The 14,103-nt window shown below is 48.2% G+C and overlaps 1 protein-coding gene across 1 annotated transcript in view; it reads left to right on the top strand.

The window, feature by feature from the left end:
• The first annotated feature begins 455 nt into the window (after positions 1-455).
• Positions 456-14,103, top strand: part of ARHGAP36 (Rho GTPase activating protein 36) — a 30,473-nt gene continuing 16,825 nt past the window's right edge. The window contains exon 1 of the mRNA XM_040999703.1: positions 456-646. Coding sequence (XP_040855637.1) covers positions 589-646 — 58 coding nt within the window. The 5' untranslated portion in view covers positions 456-588. The remainder of the gene's footprint in view (positions 647-14,103) is intronic.

The following is a 14,103-nucleotide window of genomic DNA, read 5'->3' as shown; positions in this document are numbered from 1 at the left end:
GAGCAAACAGCGCTTCCCGCTTGGATCGGGCTAAGATGAAGTCTTCGCTAAACCGTGGGAGTTTCCTAGAGCTGGGGTATAGTTTCTCCTTCAGATCTGTGCCTCCCTGCGACAGGTGCACCACCTTGCCCTCAAATTCTATCTTCTGGGGACAGACCCGCTTCCCTGCGTCGTGTTAAGGGTGACTTGGGAGAGCGGGGACCTACCCTCCCTCTCGGTTTCAGGTCTCATCGGGGCTGAGATGGCGTCTCCCCTCAGACTCTGGGCTCCCTGGGGTAGGGGCAGGAGCAGGGTCCCGCCCTCACAGCCAGAGCTTCTCCGGACAGTAGCTGTGTATTGGCCTCCCTGTGCGTGGGAGAAGGGGCTGAGGGACTAGCGGCCTCCCCTCTGGCGGGAGGGGGCTCCCCTGAGGCCCTGCCCCTTTCATGACATGCTGGAGGTGTCCGGTGACCAAGACACTCCTAGCTGGGTGCAGGGTGCGGCCCAGGGCGTGGTCACCGGGGGGGGGGGTACTTAGGGCTGGCTGGTGCGAGGGCCGGGCCGGCGCGGAGCTTTAGCTGCGAAGCTGCTGGGCACTCAGCGCGGGTCATGGCGTGGATCCTGGACTGCCTTTTTGCGTCGGCCTTTGAGCCACGTCCGCGGCGTGGTGAGTGGGGCCCACCGAGGCGGGGGGCTGCGGGGGCTTGTCCGGGAGCGGGAACGGAGGTGGGGGTAGGCAAACGGCGGCTGCAGCCCCGGCTGGGTGCCCTAGGGCTTGGCACGCCGCCCACGTTGCCTCCCTTGCCGCTGGCTTTTAGCTAATTGTTCCGGGCTCAAGGGACTGCCCCGTCGAGGCCCCGCATAAATCACCAGCTTTGCCGGGAACCAGCGAGCAATCGCGCTAATGGCAAGGTGGGACGCAGGCGAGCGCGGGGGCGGAGTCGCTGGCTCAAACTCCTGCGGGGACAGCCAGAGCTTCGGGGCTAGAAGCACAGGAGCGATGGCCTGCCATAGGGAATCCCGAAAGGCCTATAGATGAAAGTCCCTGGCTGTCCAATCCGGCCAGTCTGAGGCCAAGGATTCTGAAGATAAAGCTGGGGGGTTTCGTTTGCGCTGTTCCAATCTCGACCACGGCTAGAGCGTGGGCAGTTTATGGTCGTCGAAATTCAAACCCTTCATGTAAGAGATAGTGACACAGAAACCCAAAGATGGGAAAGGCCTGGTCAAGGTCATCCAAGGAGTTGGCAGAAAAAGTGGGTAGGCTTAGGTTCTGCGCTAACTGTCCATTGTCCCAGACTTTCTGACAGAGGAGGCCTGGGCTCTCTGGTCCTTATTTTCCCTTGGGTACTTAAGACCAATGCTTGGTTTCTCTATGCCTTTGTGGAGATCACAACCTGGGGGTAAGTATGTGGGTGACATTTCATCCCTTTCTGGGAACTGCTTCTACAAAGTGGATTTTAGAAAACTTTTTTTCCTCCTTAAAGTTCCAGGGAACTTTAAGTTTCTTTTTAAGATTCCCTAGAATCCTCACCCACATTGTCCTTCACTCTCCCTTCGTAGGCCCCACCCCTTCTGGGCTGCCACCTGCCCCCATGCCACCTGTTTTTCCATAGTCTCCACCTCCAAAATCTATATTGGTGGAAGTGCGTCATTGGTCCACAGCCAGCAGTAGACTAAACCTGGGGTTGTCTCCTCTTTCCTCTGCCTCCTCATGGGTAGGAGTGGAGAAAGAGGGAGGCCAGGGCCTTGGGCCACTTAATTCAGCAGAGATCTCTTTTGCTTTCTTGCCAGCTCCATCACCCTGCGGAGACTCATCCCAGGAGTCTGACCTCCTGCTAGGGTACTGCAGTGTGCATGCTTAGCCAGTTCAGGTGCAATCCCTGGCAGGCCACAGGCTCTCAGCAGAGAGATCTGCATGAACACAGGCAGTTGATTTTTTTTTTTTTTTAATCTTTCATGCGGTTTTTCAGTTGATGTGATCTTGGTGAATTTGAAAATATCTGGGAATTTCATTAGGGATCTACTAAGGGCTGATGGATACTGTGCCTTTGAAAAGAGTATGGATGGAACTGCTGCACCCCTGCCTGGCCTGCAAGATTGTCCTGTGACTCCAAAGAGATATGAAGGCCCCTTGGTTAACAATCTCATGGGAAATAGTATGTAACACACCATGCAGCTTCATCTAAAAACAATGATGTTTAGTAGCATTTGAAAGCTTTTCACTTAACAGAGCTCAAATCTTTGTCCTGGGAACTTCTGAATCTGGCCTTGGCACTGACCTTCGTGACCATCCTTCCTAGGGAACAGTGTAGTCCCTCTCTATTCCTCCCACTCGCGTTTACTCCTATTCTTATCAAGGCCAGACCTCTCCAGCTACTTCATCTGTTTCACATGTGACGTCACTGTAAGGCCCCTACCGACATCTCACTGTTCTTCTTTGAACATGCTCCAAGTTATAAATGCCCAATGACCTGGCCAAAAGAAGATTTCCAGCTGTGCCCCTATAAATATAGTCCTGGAGGGCTGACTTTCCCTCTTTTGGAACCTATGCCACACCCCAAGTACACACATACATAGCCATAAATATACCCGTACATACACACCCCACTCTCATGCCACAAGCCACGTGCCAGGGAATAAACACACACACCACATGCCCCCTACACACACACACACACACACACACACACACACACACACACACACACACACTTTCTATGTGTCCTATTACCTTCTTCACACAACATAGTTTACTTACATATCACATGTATGTTCTACTCATAGATTTTACATTCATGTCACAGAACTCACACAAAGCATTTACTTATATTGGAATTATTTTCAATTAAGCCATTCTTTAAAAAAAAAGTAAGCTCTTTTATGAGTCTGCATTCAATATTAGTTTCTATTTGAACTGAGACTACTTTACAGTTACTGGTGTATTCCCAAGTCTGTGAACCCTGTTGCCTATATATCCTGAAGTTAAGAGAAGTTAATACAAGGGGACTTCTGAGAAAAGGAACCTGAAAGGTAAGTTAATTTTGTTTCCCCCAAATTCTTCAGATACATGCATAGTTCTCTCGTAAGGCACACCTCCATGACCTTCCTGTAGACTTGGATCTCTCTCTTTTTTTTTTTTTTTACTAAATGATCATGTGATTCCATTTTCCATGAACTTTGTGGCCAAAATGCTTCTCATATGATAGCCCCTCAGGCTCACAGTACATTACATATACAAGTTTACTTACTGAAGTCATATCAGATTGAAATAAATAATCCTTGAGTATAGAGGTTTTGACCAGATAAGAGCCCACTTCATCATCCTTTAAGAAATGCTATACAATGTGAGGGTAACATTAGGAGTAACTATTGTTCATTCCTGGGATTATAATCGCCCTGGGTGCCTCTTTTCATACTCCTTTTGTAACTCCTCAAGGGTTGGGACAAGAGTGTTAGCTGGATGCTAACTAGGCAGAATAGGGGAGATAACTGACATGTTTCTTCACCTCTATCCCTCTTATCCACAGGGACATTCTATCGTTGGCATGTCAGAGTAACCTGAGGGTCACAGTAGGTAACAGACAACCAATTGTGGGCATCTGGGGAGAGACATCCTTGGAGTCTGGGGCAAATGGGGTCCCAGAAAAACCATCTTTCCCAGGGAACAGGACAACATGTTTGGCCCACTTGAAATTCTCTCCCCAGTTCACACTTGGCATTGCATGTGGTCTCAAACAATTGGACTTCTGCAAAGCAGCCAAAATTTTACTGCTGAAGGGACCCTGGAGCCCACTTTACATACAAATTTGATCTTTTCTTAGAGATGGGACCCAATCAGTTTGCTGTAATCAGCCCTGGTTGAACTGTAGTAGGCATCAGTTTCTAGAGCTGAGGCAAGCTTGTCCATGAGACACCTCACTTGCTTGGTCAGGGTGTCAGGCAAACATCTCCCTTCAACAATTGGCAGAAGTTCCCCAAGTTCTTTTGTGAATGGCATGTTTGCACCTCAAATGACATTTCCCCATGAGAAACGGGCCAAGTTAGCTCGCACTTTCGGGATCATGAGGATGAACTGCAGAATCCACGTGCTTGAAACTGGTCAGAAAATTATCCTCTTGAAAATGTACCTCAGGTTCCAGCAATAGAGCTGACATTCACCAAGTTTAAATAGCAGGTGATGGAAGGCACATCGAGCATTGATAGGCCAGGACACCAGATCCTTGGGGATGACTATGAAAGTGAGGAAAGCAACATTGTTCCTTTGTTTTCATTCTTATCTATTAGGACAAGATAAATGCCCAACAATAGTAGAAATGTGAACTAATCCCTGTGACATATCCACTTGTTCCATAGTATGCAATCATTAAAAGGGTGTTTATGAAAACGCATAATAACAGGGAACATAATGTGATTATAACTATGTTAAACACACATTTTTTGAAAGGCTGGAAGAAAATTCATCAACAGGGTGAAGGTTAGAGATTTCTACCAAGCTGGTGGGGTAATAGTTATTTTTTTCTTTTTTTCCCCCGAAGTCTGTATATAAAGTTTGATCTCAAATTACTCTTATAATTTAAAAAGGGTTTTCAAGGTCTAATTGAGGATCCGTGATAAGTAAATAATCTATGTAATGCCCTAGATTTCCTCTATGCATAGTTTCATCTCAGGATTTTTTCTGTTCAAATTTGTTTAAATGTGTTGACTGAGTCAAGCAAACAACATCTTTCTAGTGCTCATGAAATGGGCCCCTCACTTTTGGGTAGAGAGGGAAGAAACACAATTGATTTGAACCTAGGTCCACTCTTACTGTGTTGCTATTAGCAAGTGACTTAACCACTCTCATGACTCTTATATCTCTTTTGTAAAAGATTTTATTTCTTTAAGTGAGATGGGAGGGGGAGGGAGAGAGGGAGAGAGAGAGAAAGATGGAGATCGATTTCTCATCTGTTGGTATACTCCCAAAATGGCCATAACAGCCAGGGATAGGCCAAGCCAAAATCAGGAACCAGGAAATTCATCTGGGTCTCCCACATGGCTAACAGAGACCCAGAATGTTAGAGCATCTCCTGCTGTCTTCCCAGGCACATTAGAAGAGGAGCAGCTGAATTTAGAACCAACACTCTGATATGAGACATAGCATTGCAAGTAACACTACCTACTGCACCACATGGTTAGTCCCTATTATATCTTTTAAAATGATGTCAAGAGACCTACATGTCTTGATTATTAATAATAATGATAATAGTTACTATTGCTGTAGATGTTGTTATATCAAATGTCTTCTATGGCTCAGGTGTCAGAAAGCATGTGCTCTATTTTCTCTCCAAATATTTATTATTTGTTACCATCAGTCATTTTACATAGTAAAGTATGACATTTAACTGTCATGACAACTTAGTGAGGTACTGTTTAAATATAAAGGCTCAGAGACGTTCAGTAACTTGCTTACTGTCACACAGTGGCTGAGCCAGGCTTTCAACCCCTTCAAGCTTCAGTGCAATCAAAAAAGATAATGTTCCTAGCATGATACGTCCTGCAGATCTATATAAGGAGGTCAGTGTGAATATGATGCTAGTAATCCCTTGCCCAAAGCCTCAGTTCCGATCTCTGTCTCATTTAATTATCTTTGACTTTCCTTTCTGCAAAACGGTGTGCATTTCAGGTAGGAGAGGCAATGCAAACACCACCTGTGTCCTCATTGCACAGATTCTGAGTCACTACAAAGCGATCTCGCCTTCCTTCTGGCAGGATCATTTGTTCTCACATATATCAGCAGAAGGAGGTAGATGGCACAGCTGATGTGTCTTGGCAGCACCTGTCACATCTCAGATACACCTCTTGAGAAACAGTCGGCTTCCCTGGCATGGGCACCCAATAGCCACAGCTGGCAGATCCCTGCCTATTAAGGAAACTTAGTGTTAAGGAACCTCATTAAATGTGATGGGCATCTCTGGAACCCCTTTTCCAATTATGTCTGTCCTTCAGTGTCACCCCTGCAGTATCCCTTCTCAAACTGGAGGTTCTGCGGCCTCCTTGGAAGCAGATAGGGTTTGAGAACTGCAGAGGTTCCCTCAAATTCCTAAATCATCATAGATTCCTCATACAGGGTCTTGCTGGGGGGTGGAGGGCTGGGAGAGCAGTCTCAGGTTAGGGAGGGGTAGCATGCAGGATGACAAGCACAGATGAAAAGAAGGGGAATGTTAAAGGCAGTGTCCAGAAAATGGCATTATCTGAAAACCAATTCCAATTCTCAGAGTTTCCTGTCCCAAATCATGACACCCTTCTATTTTGTTAGTGTCTTTATCCTTCTCTTCCATTATATCCACTGCCTCCCATCTCCCTGACCCCTTCCTGATCCTAAGGTCTTAACCTCCTCCCCTGCTCCTTCTACTCCCTGTGCCAATTCAGCTTTAGCATGTAGTGACCTGTTTATGTCTCTAGAGGGAAGCAAAAGGCTCAGGGAGGAAGGGGCACAGATTTGGGGGTCTTCTCCCACTTCATCATTTTTGTCAAAGGGTTGCTATTGTTTTCCCCTCACTGGAAACAAGTGCATAAGGGCTCATCAGAGTTGTACTTTGGGTCCTGCAATGTATACCTCTTGATCTTGTTCTCTCCCCCATCATCTCAGCTTGCTGGCTGTTGGCCGTTGTATGGCCTTGTAGGGTAGAGAGTCTGACAAAAGGAGACAGTGGTGAATCTGAGCTGGCATTCTGGCTGGGTCTGCAGCTGGGTGAGGAGTGGGAGTCTGGCCATGTGGAGTATTACAGTTCAAGCTCGTGTTTCATTAACACTGTCAGGAGAAACTACAGGGTGAGAATTGAACTTATAGGCTGATTATTCTGGGGTTGCTTTGGGCTGATCAAAACAATATGGCAAAAGAAGAAGGGACTATTTTAAGAGTGTCAGACAAACCATTAATGAGGAAAATTGGCAGCTTAGTCAACTCCACACTCTGAGCACCCTGGCTAAGATATTCTGAGCTATGTGACAATGCAAAACAAACAAATAAATAAATAAAAATAAAGGAGGATGGGAATGAACTAATCCTGTGAACTTGACCAGTTACTCTGTGTTTGGTCCTTGGCTGGCACTTTACAAGGTTTGCCTCTTTAGTCATCCAAATAATTCTAAGGTAGGCATTATCACCTCAATTTTACAGCTGAGGAAATGAACACAGAGAGGTGAAGCAACCTTCCTTTGGTCACACAGCAAGTTAGTGATCAAGCTAGGCTATCAAGTCAAAGCTACCTCATCCCAAAGTCTGCAGACAAGATGAATGACCCAACCTTTGAGGGCTTTACTGTGTCTCTCTGTGTGTCCGCAATAAAATACACATCTTGATGACATGCCTCTATATATTCTTGTTTTTAGGATGAAAGCAAGCAAATGGTTGTTTGCATTAGAGAGTACCAAAGGTCATTAAAGTGCTTCCTTTCCTAAAAATTCACCCATAAAATCTTCACTTTATGGGAATACAGTTCTATAACTCCAAAGAGAGACTTAGGGTAGAGTAGTGTGTGTGTGTGTGTGTGTGTGTGTGTGTGTGTGTGTGTGTTGGGAATGAGAGAATGGAGAGACCTGCATGGGGAGATGAAACTGAAGCTAGCGCTTTCAGAAGAGAGTTAGATGGCAACTTGTTCCCCCGCCAGCCAGAAAGAGCCTTGACATCAGCTATAGGGAGGAGATTCCAAAGTTTGCCTCAACTCCTTGAACAAACTTCATTGAGATAAAGCCAAGGGAATCTATGGCTTGCAAGGCTTAGAAGGCACTCCCCCATTTCCGCCACCTAAAGGAGACAGTCTCGCTGCAGAATAACTTCAAGCAAAGCTTTTCTTGTCCCCTCCTCCCTCTCCTCCCACCCAGGATGAGGTGCTGACTGAGACCCAGCTGGAGGAAAGCTTTATGGATGTTCCCACTGCTTTTCCTCCATGTACCAGGCTCATTTGTGCCAGTTGAAAGGGCACAATAATAACAGTGGCAATTTAAATCGTGCTTCTCCCTGCCCCCCTGAAAAGTGCTGAAGTGAGTCACCATTGTTGAATGGCCCTCCTCTCTCCACCCTTCCCTGACCTCTTTGTAGCAGTCCATTCTGGCTCCCTGGGGGCTAAGCTAGGAGCCAACCTTTCCAGCTAGGTCCTTTAGCTGTGACTGAGCTGACACCACACCCCCATCCCTATTCCCCAAAATGCATCCCCTACTAGAATGTATTGTTTTAATCTGGATTTCTCTGATGAGGATGCCCCAATAGCCTTAGAACAGCATGAATTCCATGAGCCTAGCACTGTGCTCTTCCAATCATGAACACTACAAACGGGCCCACTCAGAATCTCTTCTGCTGGGGGCTCGGATTGTTTTCCTGGGTGCACTTTGATACAGAAATAAGCGGTCTGCCTGAAACACACACCACATACCAACTTCTGGTGCTGCCGCTTAAGAACTGGTCTGGGGGAGCTGACAAATCTTGCCTTATTCCACCCTGGCTGCTCACCTCCATTCCTTGCCACTCTCACCCCAACTACCTCCCACCCCTGATCCTGTGGCTAGAAAATGCTCATTCTCAGCTCTTTCAGCACCAGCCCAAGGAGAGCTCCAAGAACTGCAGAAATTCTATGCCTAGTGTAATTAAAACTTTGGGGTGTCAACACAAAGCAGGTAATTAGATGGGGAAAGTATCAGCTGGGTAGAGAGAAAAAAAGAAATCATGCTTAGTACTCCTGGTACTGTTGGCAAACTCAAAAGAAAAGACTTATTGGGAAATGATGCTACTTGACAGAGATTTTGATAATTAGCAGAAAGCGGGGAGGGGGGAATGGGGACTCTGTGGGGCTGCCTGGCAGCAAAGAAAGCTTGAGGAAGCACAGCACATCTGAGTTCAAATCCAGCTCTGCCTCCAACAGTCTGTGTGACTTTGGGCAAATTACTTAACAACTCTGAGCCTCATGTATGAAGTATTAGAAAATGGTAATGACTTCCCTACTTCACGGATCATTGGGAAGACTCAAGGAGATCATTTTGGTAACACTTAGCACGGTCCTGATCCACAGTAATGGTAATATTATGATTATGATTAATTATTCTTACTATATAGACCAGGCATTCTGTGCAGCAGTTCTGAGTTTGACAGGAAGGACCACTCCTTGCAGTCAGATGTGATCATGTAATGAACAGTGTGAAGAGTGTCATTCTGGTGGCTCCCAAGAGGGAACCCTTCATCTGGAGGGAGTTGGTACAGAAAGGCAGAAAAACTTTTGTGATTCTTGAGTTAGGGCTTTTAAAATAAAGTAGGTGTCTATCGTGAGGTCCCAGGGGGGTGTAACTGCTTCTAACCAACTGGATCTCCCGCACACAAAGCCCAGGTGGGAAAGAGCCAGGTACTGAGCAAACAGTTGGGCTCCACTGGGCAGACCTCCCAGGGGAAGAGGGTCGGGTCAATGACCAAGAATCTTTCCAGTTTACTCCCACCAGCCCAGCACGGAGAGCGCAGCGTCCTACCTGGCTAGTCCAGTGCGGTGCCCTCTTCTTCTTTCCTCTAACCAGCCAGGTAAGCTCACACCAGGCCCGGGACCACGGGGGGGAGCACAGCAGGGGGCAGGCACCGCCCCCACCCCCTCACCAAGGAGATCCGGCCAGCGGGGATCTCTGCCTTGTCGCTGGCCCCCTCCTTGGGGTCCTAGTCCCAGTCTTGGAGCAACGTCTCCCCTCTTGCTGCCCCTCCCCCATCTCTCTCTCTCTCTCTCTCTCTCTCTCTCTCTCTCTCTCTCTCTCTCTCTCTCTCTCACACACACACACACACACAGAGTCGTCTCCGGGACTCTTTTAGACAACCATGGGCTCACATTCTGTATTCATACACTCAGGCGGGATCCCCTTCTGAGACACACCAGCCCTCCAGCCCTCAGTACACTGGCCACATTTGTGCACACCACACACATAAACACATGAAAAGACACACCCAGCACCTTCACACACAAAAGCCTTTGAGCACACCCCTTCAGTAGACTCACAGGACACTTTGCTCAGGAGCACTTTCACACATTGCACATGACACACAATGCCTGCAAACTCACACTGGCACACAGAACCCACACACACTGTCCACGAGCTTCAATGGACATTCTATCCCCTCCTTCCCACACACATGCTGCACACATATTGACACTCACCATAGCCCGACCATAAACTCCGGCAGAAACACCCATGAAACACATGCACTTCCAGACCGCACCCACTCAGTCACACTATCGCTGTGCAGCAACATACAACCTGCAGGCATGCACAAACACCGCAGGGACACATGCTCCACGGCAGAGCACAAAGGCAACATACACCACCCCTAGCATTCGGGTTACACCGTGCACCGCGCACACCCCCCTCAGCCAGCCACACACCGAACGCACACACGCTCCTACTGCACCCGCGCGCGCGCGCACACACGCTTACATGCATACATACATACACACATGGCTCGCCCCCGCCTTCCCTCTGGGCGGAAGGGAAGGGGGCGCAGAGGGGAGGAGGGGAAGAAAGGAGGGGGGTGGGCGGGCCAGATGGCCCACACGGACGTGCTTTTCACTTGGACCTGGAGCGGGGAAGGAGAAGAGTTTGCCCCCTGTTCCTCATTCCTAGGGAAAGAAAGTGAATGAGTTCGGTCAAGGCAGATCCAGTAGAACCCAGGAAATCACCGAGTTCCAGGCAATCAGCCGGCAGGCGCTAGGGCTCCAAGGGGACCCTGACTCCTGTTGGAGGCGTCTCCGCCCCGCACCCTCCCCGGGGCTGCTTCAACGCCTTGACCTTTGCCCGCCCCCCTCCCCAGGGGAGTGCTGTTTCCTCTCCCAACCTTGTGAGCAGGGGACTTTGTTTGGGTTGGGGGTAGGGTGGGAAGGGCAATTGGTTTAGAAACAGTTGGGAGCTGAGCTCCGCAACAGGGCTTTTTGCGAAACCTGTTCTAGCGTGGCTTTGGTGTGCTTCGGGAAAGGTATTTTGCAAAGCAACCAACTTTCCTACGCAAAAGGCAATGACTGTGAGAAATCTCTGTCCCCTCGCCAGACGCATAGTAGGGCCAGGGCACTATAAATGTCCCTCTTTTCCTTTTACGTCATGCAATCTGCAGGAGCAGTGTGCAGCCCGCGGCAGCTCTGGGACAATCTTCACGTAGGCACATCAGCCAGCCCTCCCAAGAACGGAGACCTCCAACGGGGCTGTCGCGGGCGGCAGGGGGCGGCAGAGCCATTGAAGGTGTCTTGCGCTTCTGGTTAGTATAGCCCCTGTGGGGAAACTCTGAGGTCCCCTGCCACCACGTGCGGGCGACAAGAGTCATTCTGAAATGCTCCGCGGTCACGAGTCCACCTGGCTCGTGTTCTCCGCTTGCTCCTTTTCTGTGGAAATAGGCAGCAAGGAAAAGGGAGGTGGAGGAAAAGGAGCCCTCCCGCTCCTCGTTCCTCAGCGGCGCCTGCCTAGTCGAAAGCCTCTTGTAAAAGTGCACAGGCTTCGGAGTTACCGGCTTAAATCCCAGCACCTGAGTAAGACATTGAGGTTTAAAGGAGGTGACATTGAAATAGCTTATCCCACCTAAAATGCCCAAGATGTCCATTCCATCCTCGCCCCCCTCCCCTTACATTCATCAAAGTGATAAAGCTGTGAGAGCTTGGAGGAAGGGATTCAGATGCTGGCTGGGAGACCTGGCCACCAGCTAATGCCCCCAAGGCAGACTAGAAACAAGGAGGACTGGTGATGAAGAACTGTGATGAACTTTGCTGATTTCTTCAGCCCTGTGTTCTGTGTGAGGCAACTGTCCATACCAGTTTTTCAGCGGTGCCACTCACTGGTCACAGGAAGTTCTGCGTGGTGACTCCAATGCTTGTGGTAAGACCTTGCCACCTCTCACCTCTGCCTCTCTAGCGACTTCTTCACTCGACCTCTTCAAATGCTCCTTCCCCCTCACCCAGGTGTCATATTAATATTGTTAGTCTTCAATATTTAAAAACCCAGCATAGACAATGGCACTTCACAAAGATGGTGGAGATAGAATTCAAAGTGTGAGTTTATGTGGGTGCAATTTTTCTCCTCATAAGTGGAAAATAAATGTTATGAAAAACCTAAGCATGGACTTCAAAATTGCCTCTTTCTGCATCAAAAGGAACTCCTACTTGACATCCTATCTTTCCATGAGTTTTTTGAGGTCCCCTGTGCATACCTTGGGTGCCAGGGATGTGTCCTGCTGCCTTGTATTGCACTAGTGCCTAACAGAGTGTCAGACATACATGCAGCAAGAGCTGTTCTGGGTTGCATCCCTTGGAAGAATTAAGGAATTATCCAAAGGAACCTCAAGAGGAGAGTCCAGTAGAAGCCCTACGAACACTGTGATGCTGGTAGTAGTGGCTTTGGATCAGAATCAAGTCCCTCCCTCCTCCTAGACTGCCTGGAAGGGCATGGTTTCACTGCGGCAGAGGCTTCTGCAGTCAATTAAGAAGAAAGCTTCTTTCCTGGAGGGCAGAGGCCCTGGCCAGCTAAAGTGAGTCACCACCTCAGAGTTGGGCAGCAGAGGTGGCGCTAAAGTGGCAATGAATCAGTCCAAGATGGCATGGGAAGATTACCTGAGTGATGATGAGAAGAGATTGAAGCAGGGAGCTTGAGTCCTTGGACTAAGAGGCAGGGTGCCTCCTGCATTCCTAGCTGTGCAGTCGGTCAGCTCCTAAGGGACCTCCCCCCACCCCCCCGCCCCTGCCAAGTCTCCAAGGATAGTGCCGCAGCAGTTGGAAGCAGAAAACTCCTTTCCCAAGGACAAAGGTGCTTAGGGAACTTGGGTTCTGACCTTGAGCAAGCTCTTCCCCACCCCTGCCCTTGGCTTTTGAAGCAAGGTAAGGGCTCAGTGCTTTAGCCATGTGAGTCCACCCACATATATCCACAGAGCTGTAAAATAAGCATTTATTTTCCTATTTTGTACTTGAGAAAACTGAGTCTAAGTGACTCTCACTGACCTGCCTTCTCTAATATGTCATGTGGTCTCTGTGTAATTATGTTAGCAAGACAGTCACTGTGATTTAATGCCCCAACCTGCCGGTCCCCTCTAAACTGATTCCCTGTGTGCCCAGTTCAAATCACACCCCACAGCTATCCACAGCACCAGGTCCTGAGAGAAAATGTGAAATTATCTTCCATCTCCTGGAACACCTACTCCTCCCTTCCCACAACCCTATCCCCAACTCAAGTCTTGCCTTGGCATATTATTCTAAGCCCACACATCAAAAAGCACAGAGATGCATGCCCACATCAGCCCCTTATCACAATGTAGGGAAACCGATGGCAGAATGCTACCATAGGGAAGGGGAGGAGGGTCAGAAGGAGGGACTTCAGGAGAATTGAGAGAGAGAGGGAAAAAGAAAGAGAAAGAAAGAAAGAGAAAGGATATGGCAAAGTATGGTAAAGATGCCAGGGACAAGTTGAACTAGGCTCAAACTGTTGCTCCCTCCCCTTCTCCCTTCTCCCAATCTGCTGCTCTACTGTGTATTAAGAGGCAGTATCCAGCCCATTTCCTGCGGGAAAAGAAAGACAGAGCCTTTCCTTCAGTGGAAGGGGAACTCATCCTGAACATTCAAATGACACTCCTAGGTTGGGTAAGGTATATATTTCCTGGGGGAGGGGCTAAGATGGGAGCATGGTATTTGACAAGAGTGCCACCAGTGCCATGGATAAGAGAAACTTACTACTTGATCTAATTTCCAATCCAGGCTCCTAAAAGCACCCCCTCTGAAACTTTGGGACAGCTATAGTAGCTGTGTATGTCTGGAGTCAGCAGCTTTATTTTGTCTTTTTGCCTTCTCACCTTTGCCTGGACTCAGCGTCCCCCTTTCCTCCTGCCAGATTCACATGTAATTACTGTCTTTTTTGACTTCCCTCTCCTTTTTCTTCTCCATTCCCAAACTTTTATTGTCTATTTCCTTGGCTCCAGAGGGGAGAATATCCTATTGGGAGGGGTTATAATTGTGTATCTGAAATCTGCCCCCTGCAGCTGAGATCTTTTGTGTATAATCTCATATTATCTTTGTTGCATCACATGAAAATATGGAGCCTCTGTGAATAATATATTTCTGCTTGGTGAATGGTAACTTGTATACATGATTGATG

Source organism: Ochotona curzoniae, unplaced genomic scaffold, assembly GCF_017591425.1.
Source record: "Ochotona curzoniae isolate NIBS_2020 unplaced genomic scaffold, NIBS_Ocur_1.0 scaffold_1852, whole genome shotgun sequence".
Classification (NCBI taxonomy): Eukaryota; Metazoa; Chordata; class Mammalia; order Lagomorpha; family Ochotonidae; genus Ochotona; species Ochotona curzoniae.
The sequence above is the reverse complement of the archived record's forward strand: the minus strand, read 5'-3'. Positions and strand labels throughout refer to the sequence as shown.